This window comes from Trachurus japonicus, chromosome 6, assembly GCF_045865225.1.
Source record: "Trachurus japonicus isolate A0001 chromosome 6, Traja_1.0".
Lineage (NCBI taxonomy): Eukaryota > Metazoa > Chordata > Actinopteri > Carangiformes > Carangidae > Trachurus > Trachurus japonicus.
Window position 1 is genome coordinate 17,980,984 of NC_140912.1, and position 23,851 is coordinate 18,004,834.

At 43.5% G+C, this 23,851-nt stretch overlaps 1 protein-coding gene across 8 annotated transcripts in view; it reads left to right on the forward strand.

Moving 5' to 3' along the window:
- Positions 1–23,851, forward strand: part of magi2b (membrane associated guanylate kinase, WW and PDZ domain containing 2b) — a 78,353-nt gene that overhangs the window by 24,333 nt on the left and 30,169 nt on the right. For all 8 annotated transcript variants that reach the window (XM_085779544.1, XM_085779545.1, XM_085779539.1 and 5 more), the window contains exons 3-6: positions 16,732–16,851; positions 20,697–20,921; positions 22,479–22,707; positions 23,242–23,321. In XM_085779544.1, coding sequence (XP_085635670.1) covers positions 16,732–16,851; positions 20,697–20,921; positions 22,479–22,707; positions 23,242–23,321 — 654 coding nt within the window. The remainder of the gene's footprint in view (positions 1–16,731; positions 16,852–20,696; positions 20,922–22,478; positions 22,708–23,241; positions 23,322–23,851) is intronic.

Sequence of the window (23,851 nt, forward strand, 5' to 3'; positions counted from 1 at the left end):
CCTCTCCTGGTTTCTACCTTTCTCAGCCTGTTGGCTGTGCGATTGTGACAGGGCGATGGCCCAGGTGATGGAGGCTGGCTGAGGATCAACACTGCAGGTCCTCACACACTTCACTTCAGCCCCGTTGAGGAGGGCCAAGAAGGACGACACAAGCCCCGATTGGCAGCATTAACAATAGTTTTGTCACCACTTTTCAATTACAGCTGCCTTCCAGCCCTTTTATGAGAACAGAAAGACAGTTATTCTCAGTGATGTGTGAGTGGTAATGACATCCCCATAATTAACAGCCTATCACTTAACAAAGCTGATGCAGTGTAATGAAGATTATAGAAGTTCCAACTTGCGGACCTCCTGCACAGCGGCTTTCAATCATGTGCTTGATATTTAAATTTCATTCAAACACCCCATGTGATATTACAGCGTTTTCCCGAATTCGCCTTAATCTCACCGACCTGATTTAATTTGTCTGTGGTCAGCAGGTCATCTGTACTGCTCACGAGGGTGTTTCATATACATTCGAGCTCGGCTTCCTGGCAGTTTGAGAGACACAGAGTCGGGCGCCGCTCCACAATCCACCATGAGAGTGACACAGCATCAGACGGCTAAAAAAGCAGGGATGATGGTCCTGAGCGCCGCGCTGCTCATGCCCGGCAGGCTGTTTGTTGTTGTGGTTTGGAGCGTTATAAAATCAGTGTTTTTCTCTCGTGTCTGCAGCAGTCTGACCATGCTGTCAGTGCGAGTCTGTCAGCTTGACAAGCAGACGCCACTCTGCATCACTACATGCTGTCACACACCAAGGAACGTGGGAGGAGGTGTGTGAGAGTGTGTGTGTACGTGTATGTGTGTGTGAGTGTGTGTTCATACAGCTAGAAGGCTTACATGCTGACATCAACTCCTGCATCCTGTTACATCATTCAGCTGAAGGATTGGCTGCTCTCCCCTCAAAAAATAATGAATTCAATGTGATAATTTGCCATCTGATATTAATAACTTTATTCACATGTTGTATTGTCGTCTCCAGGCGGTCTGCCATGTGTGTCTTTGTGTTTTGCCACTGTGTTTGTATTTGCATGTTGACTTATTTGTGGTTTTAATTCACACTTCGACAAGCACACATGCCGCGACACAAAACTAGCAAGACTGCCACTTTAAGAATACTAACTCACATACACACATTTTCACTAGAGGGGCCGATGCTCGCTGCTGCAGACTGATGAAAAAAAAAAAAAGAGATAAAGCAGATTGTGCAAGAATGAATCAATAGCTGCAAAAAGTGTCAAGCAGAAGAAAACCAGAAGACAGGGAATTTGTAGAGGGAATATTGGGATAGCCGTCACAGTTTTCAGGTTGAGTCTGTCGCTGTTTGAAACACAAACTTCTTAAGGCTTTTAGATTAAAGATTTACACCGACATTTCACTTCATTAATAGGGATCACTTGACTTGACCACCTCAGAAAATGAATCTTTGCTTCTGCCAGAGCATCTGCTGTTTGAGAAATCTAGAGAAGAGCTTCAGATTTACTCTTTTTGGTGTGAATGGAACCAAGATAAATGTGTTGGAAAATCAGGGGAATATACTGTATAAAGAGGTGCTAAAGGGAGGGAGAAAGGGGGGCAGGGAGGGAGGGAGATGGTGGATGTGGACATGAGCAAAGAGCCTCTTCAAGAAGAAGGAAAAAAGGAGGGAAGGCGGGAGGAGAGGTGGTAAAGAGGAGATCATCAGGGAGATGATGTGGAGGGAAGAAGAGGGTGGACGACAGAGGATGGAAATTGAGAAGGCGAGAGTCAATGGAAGAGGAGGGAGAAAGGATGGAGAGATGAGCTGAGCAAAGACATGGTAGGGAGTCCAAGGGCGAACGTGCACTGAATTGGGGTAGAGGGGGGGAGAAGAAGATATAAGGGAGCCTCGTAAGTCATTCCCCAGAGAACCATCTCCTCTCCTCCACTCTACTCAGAGGCATCAGTAAAAGGCTCTATAAATAGCTTCAACAGTGAGCAGCACGTTTCTCCGCTCAGATAGCCTATAAATACATGCAGCTTCTGTCACTTCACATCCTCTGCTCTGTCTGCGCTGCTGCCCCCGAAGCTCGGTGGCCTCCAACAGGGAATCCTGCTCTTCTGGAGCCGGCACAGGAGGAGGAGGTAGAGAAGCTGTCGAGGGGCCGAGGCCAAGATGTTCAGGCTGCTGCTGCTGCTGCTGCTGCTGCTGCTGCTGCTGCTGCTGCTGCTGCTGCTGGTATAGGGTTGAGTGATGGACGCTGCTGATAATGACAGCAGTAATGGAGATGGCTACGGAGACGATGTGATGACACCTCTTAACCCCCGACGCATGCCAGAGATTTTAATGTAGAGTCCTCGATGCAGAATTTATATGCATCTGCTAACAAGCGTTTTTCTGCGCCAAGTTTCTGGACAAAATGCCTCATACCACATGCAGCTCAACACAACAGCTCATTTCATGCTCCAAATGATCAAAAAGCACCTGCTTTAAAAAAATGTTAGTGGGTCTCAAACTGAGAAGGGCTTCTAGCCGCTGCAGTGGATGACTCGGGGAAAAATACGGTGTGAATGAATAGGTTTATGTAAGGAAAATGGACAAATGTGAGTTTTTTGATGCAATTGTGCTGACCTTTTATTTCATTACAATCCAATGTATTTTTGTTTATATTTATATAGGGGTCGGTTGCCTCTCCTGTCAAGTGTTAATAATTGAAAAAATTGTTGGTTGAGGGTATATGTGAACTTTTTTGGCTTTTGAAGGAATTTGAGAATCACTGGTGTGAAATATTTGTAGAGTTAAACTCATCAAAAACACATCGGAACAAACACACAAAAGTGGAAAAGTTAAATATTTCAACATGAGAGGCCTTGACAAGCAACATAAATAAGGAAGCACACGCTGTGTATGTAATGGTAGAAAATCCTGCGGTACATTTAGCAATTATAAATTATGAAAAAAATACATTCACACTAAATATATTCATATGTACTTTGATTTACCTCAAGTTTAATCAGCATCATGCACGTCATCTTTTTCCAGCAGATATTCACTTTTCCTGCCAGATGTATATTAAAAACTCAATTTCCTGCTGGGTCCATCTTCAACAAAGTGATCTCCTTTTTAATTTATAGTTAAGAAAATGAAAGACCCCCTTACACCTGGAAATTCTTTCATTTGGAAGTTGCTGTGAGTGGTCAGACTGTTATCAGTGTCTGAAAAGGACCGGCATTTTAAATGTCTTCATCGATCAAACATGGTAACTTACCAAAGTGTTGTTCACCGGAATTAAAAAAATATTAACAAATGAAATATAAATTTATCAGATTTTAGTATGTACAAATTTGAATATTAGCCTTGCAGGAAGAGTACAGATGGCGCGGCTGCTGGTCACTCAACTTATTGACTCAACTAATTAAAATGAATTGAACAATTTCAAAACATTTGTGTAGTAAGTGTATTTGTTGTTCAGGAACTGAATGAAATAATTCATGATAGACTAGAGTGCAGTTGTGTGTGAGGAGATCTGAAAGAGGAAATTCAAAATTCAGTATTTACGTTTTTTTTTCCGTCATGGATTGTGTGAGTTTCTCTCAATAGTTAAAAGGAGCTGCTTGTGAGGTTGGTTTATCTTCCTGGCGTTGTGTTTAAGTTTGCACTGCTCATAACTCTGCATACATTCCCGGCACACCTACGTAGTGAGATATGGTCATTTTATTACGTTTTAAGTTTTTTTGTATTAAGTTTATAATAAATTTGTTTTTTTTAAACATTATTTATATGAGATATCCTTTTGGTCACATTGGGCTTCTTTGTGACAGTGTAGACATACAAAGGGACATTCAGTCTCTTCCTCTGTGATGAATGATCGTCAGCAGCGAGCTACCAAAATCTCCCACTTCCATCTGTGTTTGATATTTTTGAAGAGAAAAATATGTGATTGTTGCATCCAGAAATTTGTTCTGAAATTGAACCAAGAATATAGGTTCAGTTTTTTTTTTTGGGATGTTTTCATAGTTGGAACATGTTTGTTTTAGTTATCAATGCTTGAATTCAGTTTCTAGATGATGCCCGCTGAATCATCTCCACGGCTGCTGACATGGATACGAGGGAGCTTTAACTGTAATTTGCCACTGTGACTTTTCATGATGAGGCAAAGAGCAAGGAAGAGGAGTGATGAGTTATTTGAGGATATTTGCTATGATGATAATGGTGAAGTTGGATGAGGTGAGGAAGATTAATTTAATCTCTGGTGTGTGTGTGTTTCAGTGGAGGATTGAATATACTGTATATCGGCGTGTATGCACACAAACTCTGTATTAATGTACATGAACCAGTGTGTTTTTTTTAATACAGTTGCATTGATTATTCTGTTTGTGTCGTGATTTAATAGGCTCAGCTGATAAATGAATAATGGGAGTGAGGTTGTGTGCTTGCCTCGATATATGTGAGAGAGAAATACATCATCCCCCAGGGACTCTCTCCTTAAAGGGGTGATTTGCCTGCTGGCTTGCTCTTGTTAAAGGGCTGGCTGACATGCTTTGATGTGGTTCTGTGCTCCCTGCAGTTTGATTGGCACGCTGGATTAATGTTGTTCCACAGATGAAAGAAACTGTGAGGGAATGATATGAATTTTATGAAATGAAAATAGCAAATATTGAACGTGATTAATGAATTGGTTGTGTTTGCTAAGTGCTTTCCGTGTTAAGCTGCGGACAGGTGTCATCTTGTCTCTTTTTCTCCCCTCTCCTCAGTGTGATCCTCTCACTCTGCAGTTAAATCACAAAACCAGGTTCTTCTGAAGCCCCCTCTGTATTTATGCATCTGTCTCTAGTTTTGCCTCTGCATCAACTCACCCTCCTCCTCTTCCTCCTCCTCCTCCTCCTCACCTTCCTCACCCCCTCATGTCTCTGTCTGTGCTACTTCTAAGATCGGGGTAATGTGCGGTGATGAGCCAGGTGCTCGCTGAACAGTTCATCCTGTGATGGTCAGTGAGCACTGACACCTCAGAGAGCTCCACTGTTTACTCTGGTCAGCCTTAACATCTCACACATACACACACAGCACAACACACACCACATACCAGCTCAGTGTGTGTGTGTGTGTGTGTGTGTGCATCATCATGACCCACACTGTCGTCCTGTGTCAGTCAGCGCTGCAGACTAATAAAGGTGCTTTTCAGCCTATCAGGGCTGATTTCCATCACCACAGTAAACACCTCGGTACAGGGGTAATTTCTCAATGTCACCCAGGCACCAGCTTCGCCAAACGCTGATCACTGAGCAACACAGATATCTTTGCTACCGCTAGTGGACGTGACAGGCCGATACTTAATGGGTGAAAATCCATACAAGAACAAGATGTGGCTTCTTTTTTTCATTTTTTTTTCAACAACTGGTATTACCTCTGTAGTTAACCAGCTTTCATTCCCATCAAGAAGTTTTATTTGACCATCATTGCCTTCCCTCATTAAATTTTTACTCACATAGCTGAGCATGAACACGTTATTTTTTTTACTTTTATATGCAAAATGTCCATTCTCAATACGTTTGATACCGCTGCCACCAGGGGTGTAGCACCAAATTCTGGGCCCTGTACACTCTCAATGTCAGTGGGCCCCTATCCATGCCCGCGAGGCGCGTGAGAGAAAAAAAAAAAAGGGGGGGGGGGGGGGGGGGTGGGGGTGTATTTATACAATCTACTACAATCAACTACAATCAGATCAGATTATATTGATGAGTGGTTCTGAATTGATGCATTTGGCCTACTTGTGCTCAAATACCTAAAACATTAGGCTACATCTGGTTTGTGTACTAACATTTTGATCCATGACACTCGTGCAAATTTTGATGTAAAACATTCATTCTTGAACAGGAGAACAAGAGACAACTGTACACTCAGAATCAAATCAATAATTATTTGCTATCACACACAGTATTCATCATGCTCAATAAGTTGCAGAGGCAAAAAAAATGTTTTAAGCCATTTTTCAGCCAGATTGAGAAGAATAGCTAATTGTTTTTCTATGTTCTCACCACCCAGACCTATCTCTTTCTCTCTCTATCTATCTATCTGTGGCAAAAATCAGAATCACAATCATTTTTGATTGATAGTGAGATCACAGTTATTTAACATGATTATTCATTGGCTTTGGTAACATCATGAATTTATTGAACATTGACAATAGCTTTTTAAGCACAGCACTGCACCGCAATGCTAAGGCTTTTTACCAGACAAAAATAATAAATTGCGTTATTGCTCAATTAATATATTACTAGTGTGCACTTGAGCCTACAGTGATATTGGTATGTTATTTACATGTTGATATGCAGCAGCAATATTGCTAGATGGATCATTCATTAAATCTCAGCACGGAGTTTCACTTTCAGCTCTGCTGTGTTCGTAGACAAAATGCTATAGCACACACACTGAACCAAAAGGCTAACTTACTTTAAACTTCAGGTAAACAACTCATATTTAGACAGCAATTCTACCAGTCAGCACCACTCTCTCTCTCTTTCTCTCTCTCCACCTCGCGAACCAATATACCAACGTAAGGGGGGTCGGAGGGGGGAGCTCGCCTTTGAATACTTGAACAACGATCTCACCTTGTCTTTGCTCATCTCTAATCTCATCTTCAGAAGAGCTGCCAGGACTGACCACTGCTGCTTCTGCTGCTCCAGCTGCTGCGGCTGCGCCACTCTCTGTTTCTGAAACTGGTTAATATTGACAACTAACGTTAGCTGGCCTGTAATTCTTTATACTTACAGCCGCAAGCAGCCTGGTTGGCAGCTAGCTAAGCTAAAGACTTCACGTGAGCATACAAATATAAGCAGCAGCTGTCTGGAGTGGACTATGTTAACTTTAATTGGACTTTGCATGACAAGCTAACTTGGTTCACCTTTGGGAAAGAAAGCAGTCAGCAGCTGCCTCCCCTCGTTCTGCCGTCTTTCTTTTTGTTTCCTCTCTTTCTTTTTCTGATAGCCCGATTTATGTTTTTTGGGCAGCATGATGTCCTGCACACAGGTCTCTGATCTGGGCGCACTGTCTGACCTTACACTTGTTGCCGGTCGCTGTTGGGCGGACTAAACCATTTTGCATCTCCAAGAGGGGGGCCCCAGAATGTCTAATATGTTGGGAGAACTGTGACATTAAATTCATTTGATGTTATCAATATATTTGAAATAAATTATGACACCAATTAATTGGAGGGCCCAATTCATTCGAAATAAAAACATCACAAAAAAAAAAAAATCAGGATTTTCATGGGCCCCTCTCTCTACTCGGGCCCTGGGTAGTCAGGTCCACTTTTCCCCCCACTACCACGCCCATGGCTGCCACCATGGTAAAAGTTATAGTGCTGATACCACACCATCTTTTACAACATTACATTCAATACAAACTTTTTTTCTCATAAAGTTAGGAATCCACAAAACATGAGTAAGAAAACTTTTTGCAGATTTTGTTTCCTTTGGACAGAGCCAGACCAGCTGTCTCCCCCGTGTTTCTAGTATGCTAATATAAGTCAATAAGATAATATAAATGAGATAATATCAAGATAAGATAAGATAATATCAAGATAAGATAAGATAAGACAAGCTAAGCTAACCCTTACCCTAACTCTAAGGCTTAAGCCAAGCCCTAACCCTAACAAGCTAAGATAATATCAATAAGATAAGATCAATAAGATAATATAAGTGCTATAAGCTTATCAAATGGTGGAGGTTAACTTTATCAATCAAACATAAATTACACTAATATAGCCCAGAACTAGATAACCGGATGCTGATTGTTGTACCTGATCTTCCGCTGAGCCCCGTTAAGCCTTAAGAGCTTTGAAACTGTCTTCCTGTGAGTGCAGTGGGCGACAGTGTGCCTTACATCATCCATCCATCTGTACATCCATTAGTTATACTAGCTGATCCTTGAAGGTGGGGGCTGCATCCGTTAAGTGGGTTGCCAGTCGATCACAGGTCCGACTTGTAGCCACATAACCATTCACTTTCCCATTCACAGGCAATTTAGAGTTACCACTTGACTTGACCTGCGTTACCCAGGACCTCGCTGCTGCAAGGTTTCTCTCTTCCACTTTGTTTTACAAGGGGAGCCGCCCAATCGTCACAATTGTCTGGGCATTGGTAAGTTCAGTTATTAGCTGTGAAAAAATTCAGATATAAAAATATTAATATTATATAATCACTTTAAAATGAGCTGAAGTTATTCTCAGTCCACAGTAACTTCATTGTGGTTCCTGTTGCTTGGAAAACCACCTGGCTGAAATTGTGCTGTCGCCACTGGAGCGTGAATAAACCTGTTCACTCTTAGTTAATCCTGAGCAGGAGCTCTGCTGTGAGCAGTGCTGTGTGGACGTGGAAGCAGAGAAGAATAAAGAGAAGGAGAACGTTAGTGTTAATGTGGCTTTTTGTGGAGAAAGGACTGTTTCTTCTGTGCACAGGTGTGTGTGTGTGTGTGGATTCAGAGTTGGAGCCAGGACTGGTGGGATTGTGACGTTTGTTTCTGTGTGAGTTCAACCTGAGCACAATTATGACGATTCGATTTAGAACCAGATGTGAAAATGGCCCAAATCTGATGTGAAAGGATGAGATACCACATGGTTTCTGCCGTTCACACTGAAATTAAACATCTGGATCTCTGAGGCTCACTGTGTGATCATGGCCTTATGGTCACGGTCACATTAGTGTTGTGGTACTTGAGTTGAGACCAGTCTTGAGACCACATTTTCAAGGTCTTGGTCTTGTTTCAGAATCGAACACTTTTTTACCCGGTCTTGTCTCGGTCTCGGTGCCGGATTTTTTCTCAAGTCTTCAGCTGCAGTGAGATCTTTTCTTTTGACCACAAATGTCTCTCTCTGTCACTCGCTCACTTTGGTTTATCAATATAATAACTTTAAGATACTTGACATTTTTCTACAAAAGTATCTGCTTTTGTAACCATCTGAAAAACTTGGTTGCACCAGAGTCAGAAGTGGGAAAGACTTGAGCAGGTTCTGTGCTGTGTAACTTTTCTTTTTAGCTGAGAAATAATGTAAATACCAAGCCACACGATTATTATGAGTACTGGTACTGAATACAGTAATGGTCTTGAAACCGGTCGCTCATTGGTTTTGTCGGTCTTGACTCGGTCTGGGGTTCGGTGGTCTTGACCACAGCACTGGTCACTGGTCAGTCAGGTTCCTGGGGAAGAGGAAGGTCACCCTCAGGTGTGAAGAGTGAAGAAATGTGGGTAAGTGAGTTCTTTTGTCCACAGGAGGGAGGGGGCCTCCACCATCTGAAGTCAGATCGAACCCGTGAAGGCCGAGTTTCCTCCGGCCCCGGGAGGAGAGGGATTTACACCGGACAGCTAAGTCCCTCCGTTCCTCCAGCCTGCAGCCTCCATTGGTTTCAAACCTACCCGCTGAAACGCCAGCTGCATTACTCTGAGAAACCAGGTGTGAGCTCTCAGTGGCCAGGCTGCGACAGTAATTGATTGATGAGGTGTGAGGCGGCGAGGAGTGCGGACCTGCAGCTCAGCAGAGCGGAGCAAAAAGGGGCTTGAGCCGAAGACCTCGGAGACCGAAACAAGTAAAACGCATCATGCCGAACGGCAGAGTGCCACATCAGACATAAATATTATTTTTGTAAAGCTAATGTAGATGTTGCAGCTTGTTACCATGGCAAGACTGTGTTGCCAGGCGCTGACGTGTTGTCGTGGTAGCAGACGCTCCTGTCAGAGTGTTGCCATGTTGCGTTGCTGCATCTGTAGCCTGGGCTTTGTAGTGTAAATAGGGATGCGTGTGTGTGTGTGTGTTGTCTATAGACCTTCCTCTTTAGACCTGCTGTCACATTTCACATCTGCCAAACCAGGAAGACTGAGGGAGGGGGGGGGGGGCAGTGAGCGTGAATGAGACGTGAGAGACCAAAGTGCGAGACGGAGCTCGAATGAGAGACAAAAGAAAAGAGGAGAATAATGAGAGGACGAGGGAGAGGAGAAAAGACAGAGAGAGGATTATTATGGTGTAGTGCAATTTGAAAACACAAGAAGCCCGACAGGTAGATAGATGAGTAGACAGATAGATGTAGTAAATGAGGAAAGCTGTGTGTGTGTGTGTGTTAGTGTGAGAAAACAAACACAGACAGTCCTCTGCTCTCATGCTGTGGTGGTGTTTTGCTTTGCACTGTGATGAAAAGGATTCTGGGTAAACAAGTTCAGGATTTTGAGGACAGCGTCTTGGTACTTTTTGTTTGGTACAGTTGCAAGTTTGTGTCTTGAAATCCAGTTTTCCTATTAAATTCCCACTCAGGTAGCAGCAAAATTGGATGTTTTTTTTATTTTTTATGGCTGTACAATTATATTGAAAAAACAACAACATTTGAATGCTTCATTTTAAGACTTTTTCATGAAATATCAGAAATAGTTAACTTATTACCCATGGGATCTTCACTTGTGCTCAGGTGCATGACATGCATATACATTCAGAGAAGAAATGTGTCTCTTTCCACTTCCTGCAGCATTATTACATTAGGTTTGACTTACATTAAGCTCAGAGGATAAGTGTGCTAACAAATCTGTACCTGCGAGCTTGAATCCTCTCTTTCACGCTCTTTCACAATAATCCACCTGGGGATTATTGTGAAGGAGCATCACGCCTGCTCACCTTTTTAGAGAATATTTTTAGTTCCTGTTAGATTTGGTGTTATCGCGAACAAATTCACTCCAACTCCCAGAGCAACCTGATGGCTCTGATGGATGATGATGCTGAATTCAAGAGGGGTTTGTGATGCAAACACGATGCGTGAATGTGCACAGAAGGACACAGAGCTGCAGGCTCAGTTGGGACCATGTGGATCCAGTTTCTCTCATCTGGGTTTGTTGCTGAAGCCAATTACTGTACAGTTGTTGCATGTATTACAACTACAAACACTGTTGGAGCCTTTTTTATTTTTTTTTTAACAATGAGTCTTAAACCTCTGGTGGATGTTATAATATATCTATTGATTGTTGGCTATAGATTGAATGGTAATATGAAACTCCCTCCCACCTTGAGTAGCTACCTCCTTCCTACGCAAGCTGAAGATCAGACGGTATCAAGTGACCACCTTCCCCCACTCTTTATTATAATAATCAGTCCATCGATAGTCTATTTTTAGCTCCCAGTCTCCCCGCTCTGCTTCTGCCTCTCGGTGACTTCCTGTCTAATTATACAAACATGCGTATGCATACACGTGTCGTGCACAGTATCAAACTCATGGGCTCACAGGCTGCTGTGGATGCACAGTATAGGTTAACCAATCATTCTCCTTCTCCTCTCACTGTCTTTCGCTGTTTTTCGCTGCTTGCCACTCTTCTGCCGCTCTATTATTTAGCAAAGGTCTTTGTCCTCTTATCGTCTGACACCCAGCAGAGTTATTTCAGTATATCAGCTATTTTAGCTTTAGCTCCAAATGGACTTTCCTTGTTATGTTTTCTACGTAATCTCTCTCTCTCTCTCTCTTTCTCTCTCTCTCTCACACTCCCACTAATGTGAAAATATTCTGTGGTGCTCGGTCGTCATGGTTTGAGGCAGAGGATGTCTTCACCCCCTAAAGTGGCAGCTCCGAATCTTTTCTGTGCTATTATTGATTTAAGTCATTTAAGCCACAAATCTCTATGGCGGCGCTCATACCCCGACTCTCACAGTGTCACCTCTCAAAGGTTTGGCTACACTGGCTGATTGCAATGCAAAGACCATTTTTGGCTCACGGCCAACTTTATCCTTTATTAGTAAGAGCACGACATCCAATCAATAGTCGGCAGCGGCAGTGCTTTTGGCTCAGGGGAAGCGTCGCTCGCTGCCTCCCCTCTGTACAGTCTGCTGCTATTTTTTAATTTGAGCACCTGTGCAGATTGTCCTGCTTTGTTCAGCTCATTTATTAAAGCTCTGCTCTGCTCAGGAGTTTGTGTGGCCTGTGTACAGAAAATCTGAACTGAACTGAGCTGAAAGACATTTCATACCTCATCCACAAGGCTGCATCAATTATGGATTGAATTTTTATCAGTTTTAGCTTCTACCTGGGAGTTTTTCGAGGATAAGAAAAAGGAAGTTGGTTGTGATTAAATATAGACAAAGACAGAGAAAGGCAGCAAAAGGGCAGAGGAAACAGGGTATGGATTTTGTTGGGGACAGTGTTTGTTTTAATAAAAAGGTCTACTTCACAGTTATTTAGTGGGAATTGCTAAGGGGCACGGAGGAGGAGGAAGAGGAGAGGAGGGAAAACAGGTAATGTGCTGCTGAACCGCTCTGAGTAGAGACGTGTGAAAAGGAAGTTAAAAAAAACAAACAGTCGGCACTATCTGCCTATCTCAAGGCCAGATAGTTGATCAATATTCCCAGCTCAGATCCTACAAGGCTCTCTCTCCCTCTCTCTCTCCCTCTCTCTCTCGGCTCGATCGGTGTGTCCAGTGAAGGAAGCTGTGGGAGAAGGCCATCAGCGGGTCATCAGTATTCCAGCTGGCTCTGCCTACTCTGGTGTGGGCAGCAGAATAATTTCACTCTGATCTAACAGATCAATAGCTGTACCCAGTGGAAGGCGACCGGCCCGGCCGGCCTGACTGAGCTGCTGCAGTATTAGTAACACTGCACACACACAATAGATGGTCCACTTCAGGATGTTTTTTTTTTATAGATAATATATTTTATTTTTGCATATAGTGTGGGTCTCACTTAACTCATGTGAGAAGCTTCTTTATATATCGGCGTCTTCTTTACATAGTCTGGAGTGAGGAATCGCCTCACTTCTACAGGGCTGCTTTGAAAACACAGACTGAAAGTGTTCACACTGGGGGCTGACCTAGAAGAACACACCTCATCTGTCTTAGCCTCCATAGACTTCTGCATGAGGACAGTATTAACCACCGAAGCGATCAATGTGTTCCCAAACCAGGGACTGTGGTTGGACAGAAATATGCAGTCCTTGGTAAGGGAACAAACTGCTGCCTTCAGCATGTTGGACATGTTGGCCGGGCTACAACAGTGTCTATAAAGAACTGCAGAAGGGCATTAGAGAGAGGCTAAGCACAGGTACAACGAGGAGGTTGAAGGGCATTTTAAAAACAACAGCCCAGTAGCATGTTGAGAGGTGTGTGTGTTATGTTGTGCTAAAGGATTCGTACCCCAGATCAGTGCCAACCAATGGTATCTTTAACCTCTCGCTACACGAGGCTGTTGTCCCCAACTCTGTTACCAAAAAGACACCTAAAGGTCCCAATGACAACTGCTCAGTTACTACTATCTCAAGGCCGTCATTACTCATGATCTGGACACCAACCAATTATTTATCTAACCTTTATTTACCCAGGTAAGTCAGTTGAGAACCAGTTCTCATTTGTAATAACGACCAGGGCCAGAGACAACAATAATAACAAAGAAAATACATGTACGCATAAAAAGCATCACGGATTTGCACAAGTCCAACAGCAAAATGTAGACATTGCAAAAAATAAAATAAAAATAAATGTAAAGTATATACATCCATTCTGACAGCTAGTAACAGGAGCAATGATCCGGGACAATTGTTCGCAACAAGTTTGTGAAGGATGAGAACAGTATGAGAGAACTGAGTTAGTTTCTGTTTAATTTCCTGACCAAGCAAAGAGGAGGACGTCGTCTCTCAGTTGTACTTCATGCAGCCAGGTCTCATCTCGAGCGTCCAATCACATCTGACAAGAAGATTCTTTTGTCATCATGATCCATAAATGCATAAACGCTCCGAGGGCATCGCCCCCTTCATCCCATGACTGCTCTCCCACCCACCCCTCTGCATACAGAAGCTTCAAAATGATACAGGCCACTTGTCACTTGTAAGATGCTTTTGCAAATGTCAATAATGGGATCAAATCCATCAAGCAGGAGACCCCACTACAGAGATGAGGTCCAACATCTGGCACAGCAGTTTAGTGAGGGTCTAAGGGCAGAGGTTGTTGTTGTGATGCCATGTAAAGCCCTTTGAGACAAACTGTTTGTAAAAACGGGCTATACAAATAAAATTTCCTTGCCTTGCCTTTAGTCCAAAATACCAGAAAAACCAATGAGATGGTTGTGGGCTTTCGGACCACACACCCCACTCTCCACATAAATGGGGAGGTGGATGGTGTCAACTACATCACGTTCCCGAGTCCTTTAACACCTCCTACAGCTCCTCTCCCTCCCTCTCAGCTCCTGGCTAACTTGCACAAGAGCACCATGGAGAGTATCCTCTGCCACTGTACCACAGTTACCAGCTGCACCGCCAGGAACGGTCGGTGTGCTGTCGTCCTCACAATCAATACTTCAACATTTTTATGTCGAAACCCTGTCCTGACGTCTCGTACTGTCCACCGCACCACCTCTGCACAACGCTGAGTTTAAACGTGAAACTCTGTGTTTTTAATGGTCATAATGACTGTGTCTGTTTGATTTCCAATTAAAACTAAAGCGCGAGAAGCTTTTTGTAATGATGAAAACAACAACTCCCATGATCCCATGTTATTTCATGACGTCACCTAGTGTCATCTTTTGTTATTGATTTGATTCAGAGCTCCTGAGCAGCAGGAGGTGCATCCTTCGTGCCTGAATTATTTTGGCTAATATGCTTATGCTATGTTTAATTGTTGTACAGCCTGAGTCAGAGGGAGAATGAGTCAACTCATGGGGGTGGGGATGATATTTGTTTTACCTCATGATATAATGCAACCCTATATACTGTATAAGCAACTAAAGTGCAGCATCAAAAATGACCCGGAGGTAAATCCATACTAATGAAATTGGGTGGGGGGTTGGGAGGTGGCAGTACAGCACCAATACCCACTGACTGTATTCATTGCGGCACTGCACGAAGTGTTGAAGTGTTGTCTTTCGCAGTAGTTTTTTAGGCAGCAGTCTAGTTTTCAATTGATCTGGTTCAGTTTGTAGACATAGCATGGTAGCTGTGGTAATTCAGTGATGTTTGCTCCCAGTGAATGGTAAGAAAAGATGGATTAAAGTGAAAAACAAAGTCTGTATCTCAGCTTCAAACCTCTATTCACACACAAACACACATGTGAGTGTCAGATATGCCAAACAACGGGTCATGAGAAATATATACAATATGACATCTTTGATTATTGACATGTTGACATCTGTACCTCATATCAGCAGTGCAAAGCTGGACGCATGACAGACACTGGTTTGATCAAAGTCAGAGTTCATCAAACAATGTGAATGTGACACAAACACACTCAGTCACTCACTTATACCTGTGGTGTTGTGGATTTGCGCTGTCCCACTGAGCTGTGATCAGCTTGGAGATGGGATTACTGTTGGCACAGTGGGCACTTTACCATCATTTACAGTCATCACACACAGTGGAGAACACACGTAGACGCACAGGCCGAGATGAGTACAAACAAACAACCCCTATGTACACACACTATGGCGGGCGGCGTTGGACGAGCCGTAGCGATAGAGACTATAGATGCCTGATGGTCTGCAATCGCATCTCCGCTCATTATGTGTTGCTAAGCTCCCGTCTCCGCTCCCACTAGGGAAGTAAATACAGTAGCAAATGTTCAGTAGATGCACTACAGGAGCAAAGTGGCGACAGATGATCAATAGAGATCTAATGATTAAGATATCACACTCTGGGGAGAGTTCGAGGTTCCAGCGCTCCATAAGATGACTAACAACCCACACACACACACACACACACACACACACACACACACACATTGTCAGTCAGTGTGTGCGCTCTTGTTCACGTGCGTGTGCAAGCAGTACGTGTGTCTACAGCACATCCACCACCTGCTGTTTTAATTTCCCACAGCTCACACTCCAATTATGATACTAGTAAGTATTTTTTCACGCCCTCCATTCATACCTGAGTACGTACACGTTTCCTTTTTACTCTTCACGCCCTCGTCAGAGCTGCTCATCCCCTTTTCAGACACTTGGACCATTGCGCTTCGGTCCGATCTGGCTTTTCCAGATCAATCGACAGAGTGGTCTTCCTCAGTGGAGTGGAGGGATCGACAACACCAGTAAACTTGACTGAGCTTCAGCTGAAAGTCCACTTGGCAGAGACACAAACACGGCACCTCATTAAACCCGACACTCCCATCGCTGCCATCACAGAGGCGAGCCTTGACGCTGCAGCACTGATGGAGATCTCTAGAGCGTTGATGTAGGAAGGCTGTAATTGCTGCATGCTAATGTGGTGCCTCTCTCATTCCTGCTGTTTCGACAATAATCCAGCCAGCCCAGTATTGTGTGTGTGTGTGTGTGTGTGTGTGTGTGTGTGTGTGAGGAGGAGGTTCGAGTTACGCTTCATGGTAAAAGTGTCATATTGAATCGCTCGTTCCTAATACAGCAGCCGGATTGGCTTGGAGTAGGGGACTGAACAATGGCGCTCCGCCGTTTGAGCGTGCCATCTCCTCTCCTAGTTGTATCTCTGTGTCTGTCATTCACACACAATTGTGTGAATGGATTTGGCTATCACAAGATGTCTCTTCACTCAGCCTCCTCTGTTCCATTTCCTCTCCCCTCCCATTTCCTCTCATACACTTTGTACCCTCAAATCTGCCGTCTTTTTCTGTCCAGCCTTTTTTTTTTCAAGGCTCTTTCTCTGCCTTCCTGCCCTTTCTTCTCAAGTGCCCTATTTGGCTCTGATGACCTCTCCCTTCCCTCCCTTTCACTTCCCTCTCTCTCTCTCTCTCTTCCTCTCTTCCTCTCTCTCTTTCTGCAGGTACCACCAGGCAGCCTAAGGAGGGGGAGGTGCCTGGGGTGGACTACAACTTTGTGAGCGTGGAGCGTTTTATGGAACTGGAGCAAAGTGGCGCCCTGTTAGAGAGTGGAACCTATGAAGGTGAGCGGTGCTGTGTGTTGTGTTGTGTTGTGTTGTGTTGTGTTGTGTTGTGTTGTGCAGCAAACGCTCTGCATCTACGAGACAAGTCCAGGTGCTCGGGGGAACAGAAATGGGAACATATGTTTCAGTTGGGCTGTTTAACTATGTTTAGATTTAATCTGCCATCTTGTGCTACAGTGGAGACGTCGTAGCCCGGTGGATCAGGTGAGTTGAGGTGCGTTACACACACACGCAGCTTAAGTAAACAAAATGAGTGTTTGGACCAACTCATGTATCACAGTTTCCTCTGGTGGTTTCTGAACGGCTGGTTGACTGCGTCGGTGTGTGTTTGTGTGAGCTGGATGATTGCCATATCCAAGTCATGTCAAGTCTGTGCATCTGCTTTGCTACAGTGTCAGGGATATATCTACAGATTGGGGATTTGCTGGTTCATTTGCCCAGTTGCAATTTTGTGAGCGCGCGCATGTGTGTGTGTGTGTGTGCTTGTGTGTTTTTAATTCATGTGTGTGTCTTGGGGATGTGGTCACATGTTTGCCAGTGTGTGCTTTCCTCCCCTTGTGTGTCTTTGTGTATTTACAGTGCATGTTTCCCTTTTTCACAGACTTTGCTAATGCCCGCGAGGGATCTGTCTCTTTCTGGGTGACTGAATTTTGTAATGCACATTAAAATAAGAGAGTGGAGAAGAGAAGAGGGAATGATAGACAGGAGGAGGCAAGAACCCAAAAAATAGAAAAAAAGAGGTAGACGGCAGTGATGGAGGCTGAAATCAGACATCAAGTATCATCAGGAAACTCTTCAAGGTAATTGTAGTGTGTGTGCTCAAGTGCGCACAAGGCTCGGTGCATGAAATAGCTTACATATGTGATGAGTCACAGCTGAGGGTGGATATTGAACTATGCATTAAGCCAAAAAACGGTTTTGGGCAAAAACCAGAAGTGTTCAGTGATGTTTCAGGAGGAACCAGGGCTTAAATCTATCTCAGTATGCTTTCATGTTGTTGATGATCTCTCCAGGTCGTCCTTAAGCTTTCTCACATTGGTCCCTGCTGTCTATGCAGTTTCATACTCTTTGTTTACATGTGCTAGGGTGGACACATTTATGTTTCTGTTCAAAAAATCTATAGTGTAAGTGCACCTTTTTGAGGAGGAGATGACTGTATACACTCCTCTTATATCTGTCCACACTCCACAGATAAAAGTAAAGTGGTCTCTGCTGCTGAGCCTCCTTTTGTCCTTTTCTTGCTGCCTCCGTCCCTTCTCTTTTGCTCGGTTTGTTGTTCTCCTCCCGTTGCCCCTGTCCTCTCTCTGTTTCGTCTCTGTGAAACCCCATTTCTCTCCACTTTATATATAAACTAAGACATCTTTGCTTCTCACTCACATTCAATATTTAATCACACAATATATTTCCCTTACAGTCAAATTTCAAATAAAAGTAGAGCTGTTTTGTGGATGAAAAGAAAACGACACAAGGAAAGGAATGTGCTCAGTCAAATATATGCATATACTATGTGCTGCCCTTTTTTTCTTCATGGTCCTGCACCTTCCTTACCAGCAGTTCCTTTACTGTAGGTGAGGAACGATAGACACTCAAAGCTACTTTTTGACCTCTTCTTTGATTGGAGTGTGTTGCGATGTCTATTTGTGCCTCCAAACAGAGCTGCTTGCACCAACAATGGGAGGAACGGTGCGGCTAAGGTTGAGCTTGTACAAACCAAGTGGCTCTGTACAGTCATTTGGAAACTCGAGATGGAGAAATTGTCTACAGTACATTCTTTTTTCTTTTTTTTTTGAGAAAACACTATCACATTCTCCTTTGCTGAAGTGTAATATTGAAGGGATTCTGTAAGAAAAGCCTTGTGTTGCTCTCACTGTGATGATATTATAGCACCTGTTTTGTAGACATGTAGTGTAAATGTACCCAAATATGACACCTTTGAACAAAATAAATTAATAATAGAAAAAATACTATAGATAACACATGAATAATACTGGCGATTGTTGCTCAGACACTGTTGTGGTATCCTGACTGCGCAGCGATCATTATGTTCTAAAATACGTCCATTTCAGTACTTTAGGATCTTAGGACTCAGAGCTGAAGGCATATTGTTTCTGGATCGTCAGTCTGTCCATCCATCTGTCCCATTCTCGTGGACATGATGACTCAACGTGTGGACTCATACTGTAACGCCTTGACAGAACTTCATCATATTTGGCATAGACCAGGACCCATGGATGAACTGATTAAATTTTGGCAGAAACAAAGTTTTGGCTTTTTGAATGAAACGAAAGGCCTTTAAGGAAACTCATTCATTCATGCACACACAACACAAGCAGCAACACATCTGTGAGCCTTGGCTGTGGTCAGTAACACTCAACATGAATGTGTTTATGGTAAATCTACGTACACAAATAACCACTACAACACATTTAGATATTAGGTGAATGAAGTTGGCAGCCTGTTATGTGTCCCGGAGAAGTACAGCTATGTCGGAAACACTTAATTGATACTGACACACAACCATGTGAAAGGACACGCACACACGTCTGTATTTGTAGAAAAGCCAACAGGAACACACTAACTCTCTGAAAAGATCCGTTATTGTCCAAAGTTTCCCGTCAAGAGTTACATTTGTTCGAGGCTGAGAACAGAGCGAAGCCAAGAGGAGGTGCAGATGTCTCATTTGGACTCAGACCACTTAAATAACAATATGCTCAAAGTGATTAAGGAATGTTTGTCCATTGATGCCAGAAACACTTGTTGCTAATTTGTTTTTATTCCACACAGTGATTTGAAAAAAAAAAAAAAAAAATCTAATTCACACAGAGTAACATTGTTTGAGAGCACAAACTATATGAATGTCGACAACAACAGGGGGAACTACAGTGCAATTGCAGTTGATATTCAGTGTTTGCCCTAAACACATGATGACAAAACACTGAAACCTGCGGAATAGAAAGCCTGGATGCAGGTTTATATTCTGTAGACTTTAAAGACTGTGTCGTCTGCTGGAATGTAAATATATGAAGGGGAGGTGAGAGTTTGCTGCAAAATGAGGTAATACTGGATCAAGAGTCACTGTTGTATTGCAGATGTCACAGGTTTTGCAATTTGTGTCTTGTCTAAAATGTCATATTGTAGAAAACTGTACGGTGTTATCTGTTGTCATTGAAGGATTGGGTCCAGACAGCAGGAGCGAGCAAACACTAAATTAACTAGAAGACACCTGGAGTTTCTCCTTTGAAGGGAAGGTTGCTGCTTATAAAAGAACGCCATATAGTATACGATAGGGCAGAAACACAGTTGTATGCAGTGGGATGAGATAGAAACACAACGTATTCACTTCCATGTCGGGGTTTGGCTGTGTTGCTCGCCCTCTGTTCTGTTTTGTTTCTTTTATGAGAAAGATTCTTGTTGTTTTGTGTGTGGATGGGGAATGAAGGAGCTGTCAGTATGGAAACAGGATATGTCTTTCTTTATTTTCTAATTTATAGCATTAGCATCTGATTGATTTTAAAATAAAAATCGCACATAAAAATTGAAAGTCTTTATCCTGTGGATGCCAGTTCATATTTATAGGGTTACAGACCTGAAACATCAGCCAGTTTGCAAATGCACAAAATTACTCTGATTTATTGGGGATGATTAGTTCCCAGTGAAAGAGAGGTAAAGATGCCTCTGCTGCACTCTGTCCAGACAGATGAGTCATATATTTTAAAGGGAAATCATCTGTTCAAAGCCTCGGTTTCCCCATGAGTGGTGGACAGACGGTGTGTTACATCACCTGAGATAGTCCTGCTACGTGTGGCCTCTAACACGAACGCTGCCCTCCGCCTCTCTGCCCTCAGATAACTTCTACGGCACACCGAAACCTCCAGCGGAGCCGTCCCCTGCAGCCCCTCCTCTGAATGTGAGTGAGGCCCTGTTGCCTGGAGCCCGGCCCAGCGCCCAGGGCAAGAGGAAGAGGAACCAATCAGTCAGCAACATGGAGCAGCGTGCCAGCCTCGAGCCGCCCGAGGAGGAGGAAGAAGAGAGTCCGGTTGTCAACGGCAATGGGGTGGCCATCACACCAGGTACTGTCAGTCGGATGAGAGAGGAAAAGGACGATTTATTTACACCAAATCCTCCATCTCCTCCTGACTGGGATTAAATTCCAACTCTGTTTCACAAGTGCCATGACCATGAAGACATGGTATAGCATCATATTAAAGTGAGGAGAGAATCTGGTTTGAAGGCCTCGAGTGCCCCATGAGTTATTTATTGCCGTCTCGCTGGTATGATTGAATAAAACCAGAAAAAAAGTCAGTTGTCATAGCAATTTCCAGCTTTCCCCTTTATTGTCCCTTCAGGATAAATCAAGGGTCTATTTCCTCCTTTAGTCAGTTTCATGTCTGCGGTTTATATAGTTCAGTGCAGCACAGACGGCTACAAATCAGACAACAAACTGTACCCTGACCGGTCATTACAGACATTAACAGACTCCGCCTGCATCGGCGTGAACTGCAGAGGTCGTCGATAACCTTATGTAACAGAATGCACCGGGGCACCTTCATGTCTCCACCATTATCACTGTCCGGAGTCTCATTTTGGCTTCAGCTGCCATCTTTCTGTCCTCTCTTTTCTCCATCTCTCCTGCTGTCTTTGCTTTCCTGCCACTGGCCTTTGTCCCTGTTTCTATTAATACCCCAACTCTCCCCTCTCTCCTCCTCTCCTCCTCTCCTCTACCATCCTCTTCCTTCTGAGCTCTCTAGCTTCTTCCTCGTCTCTGCGGTCCTGTCCTTTCTGCCCTCTCTTCTTCCCTCTCCTTCCCCCATCTCTCTGTCTTGTTGTTGTGGCATGGCACATTTTCCCCTTTCCTCTCTTACTGTCATCTGTTGTGCAGTATTTACTGACTCCTTTCTACTTTTGACTGTATCAAAACATTTTTTATATCAGATATTACAGCAAAACTAGAAGGTAATTTGATACCAACAAATCTTGACAGGCTCTTGACAGATTAACATCAAAAATGAGAGTTTTTGGATGGTCACAGGGAATAAGATCCCTGGTTTTAAACAGTGCCTGAATAAAATAACTTCCTTACTTCACCTGGGAAAAACTTAAAGAAGATTTGTGAACAAACTAATTAAAAAAAAAGTTTAATCAATAACTAAGACTGTGTAAAGATATGGATACTGAAATGCACGGACTTTCTACCATGTTACTTTTCCTGTAAATTTTGTTGTTGCAGGCAAAGACTGACATTTTTTGTTATTCACCCTCTTCAACCGCACGCTCATCATCCGGTGACTTAGATGCCACCAGCTCTTCTCCTCACTCAAAAACCCTCTCCTTGTGTTTCTGACTCACTCTCTGAACCCTAAAGTCACTGTCTTTCACTGTTTCTCCATGTTGTTTTCTCCTCATGCTCATTGTCCTCAGACCCCATCTCTCTCTCTCTCCCTCTCCTCTTTCCCTTTCTCTCACTCTCTCCTGGGGGTTCATAGCTCTGCAGTGGCTTGGCTATGACTCATCATGCATGGCGTGTGTCGTGTGCATCAAGGTCTGCATGTGTGTGTGGCGTGAATTTGAGAATAACTGTGTGTTTGTGCGTGCGCGCGCGCGTGTGTGTGTGTGTGTGCACTCCACAGAGTCCAGTGAACATGAGGACAAGAGCACAGACGCCTCTGGGGAGGTTGCTGTTGAAGTATCCAGCCAGGCCCCAGCCTCCACTGAGCCCCCTGCTGAAGGAGAGGAGGTCCCAAAATCTCCCTGTAAATCCCCCGCCAAAGTCCCAGATGCAGATGAGGAAGAGCTCGGTCCTCTGCCCGACAACTGGGAGATGGCCTACACCGAGAAGGGGGAGGTCTACTTCATAGAGTAAGAGAAAATAAATGCTGTATGAATCTATGAATATATCCCCAAAAGCATAATGTTTCCTTTTGTCTGTATGTGTTAAGACTTGATTTGTGAAATGGTGAAACACATTATGTCTAAAATAATAAACCTCCCAAAGTGCAGCTTCTTTAAAATACATGTTGTATCTGTAGCTGGCTGAGTAAACTTGGTCTCTGTGCTGAATAATTGATGTAACTTAATGCTGCTAATCAGACACACAGGATGTATATACATACACAAACAGACATGCTGCAAACTTTTGCCCTCTCCTCTAACCTTTACTAATTAGTCGCTGAGGGCTAATTAGTGAATTAATGGCCATTTAGTTTACCTTATAAATCCCCTTGTTTCGCTTTGCCCCTGCACACACACACACACTTTTATGTTGAGGTCATTAATGTTACTTTGCCCTCATCTCTTTCTCTTACCCACACAGTCAGTCTCTGTCTAACTTCTCTGTGGCCCTTTCTCTCCCTAATGCCTTCGTCTAAACGTCTCTTTTTTCTTCCCCTTTAGTCACAACACCAAAACTACATCATGGCTGGATCCTAGACTTGCAAAGAAAGCCAAACCTCCAGAAGAATGCAGGGAAGACGGTGAGTCTGAAAGACCTCTTGTTTACCTGTTTTCTTCTTTTGTTAACTCTGGTATGTGTTAACCAGAGTCAAGCTCATGTTGCGGCATTCATGACAATGTGTCGTCTCTTCATTTCCCAGTATTTGTGCACCTGTGTTGTCAGTTCCTTGGCTCACCGTTCCAGCGTGTTCTTCCTGCTTGAGAAAAAGAGCCTTTGTTTGTCGGTCTGCTTCTGTTCGTCACAGGGAAATACAAAGAGAATAGACTTGACAAGTAAATTTGGCCATTCCAGGTTTGTTGTTGGGAAGTGTTCATTAGCATTGAATGGCCTTGATACATATGCAGAAGGGAATGCAATCAGGGTCATTCAGTATTCGCTTTCATTAAAATCAAAAGTGCTGTGTGTCAAGAAGTTAGTGGTTACACCTTATTATAAAGCTCTGACTCTTAACCTGTTCTCCAGACTTCAGCAGAATAAAACCTTGATTGTTGTGTTCAAAGACAGTTCTGGTACAAATCCAGCAGAAAGGCCAACTACATGTGCGTCAGT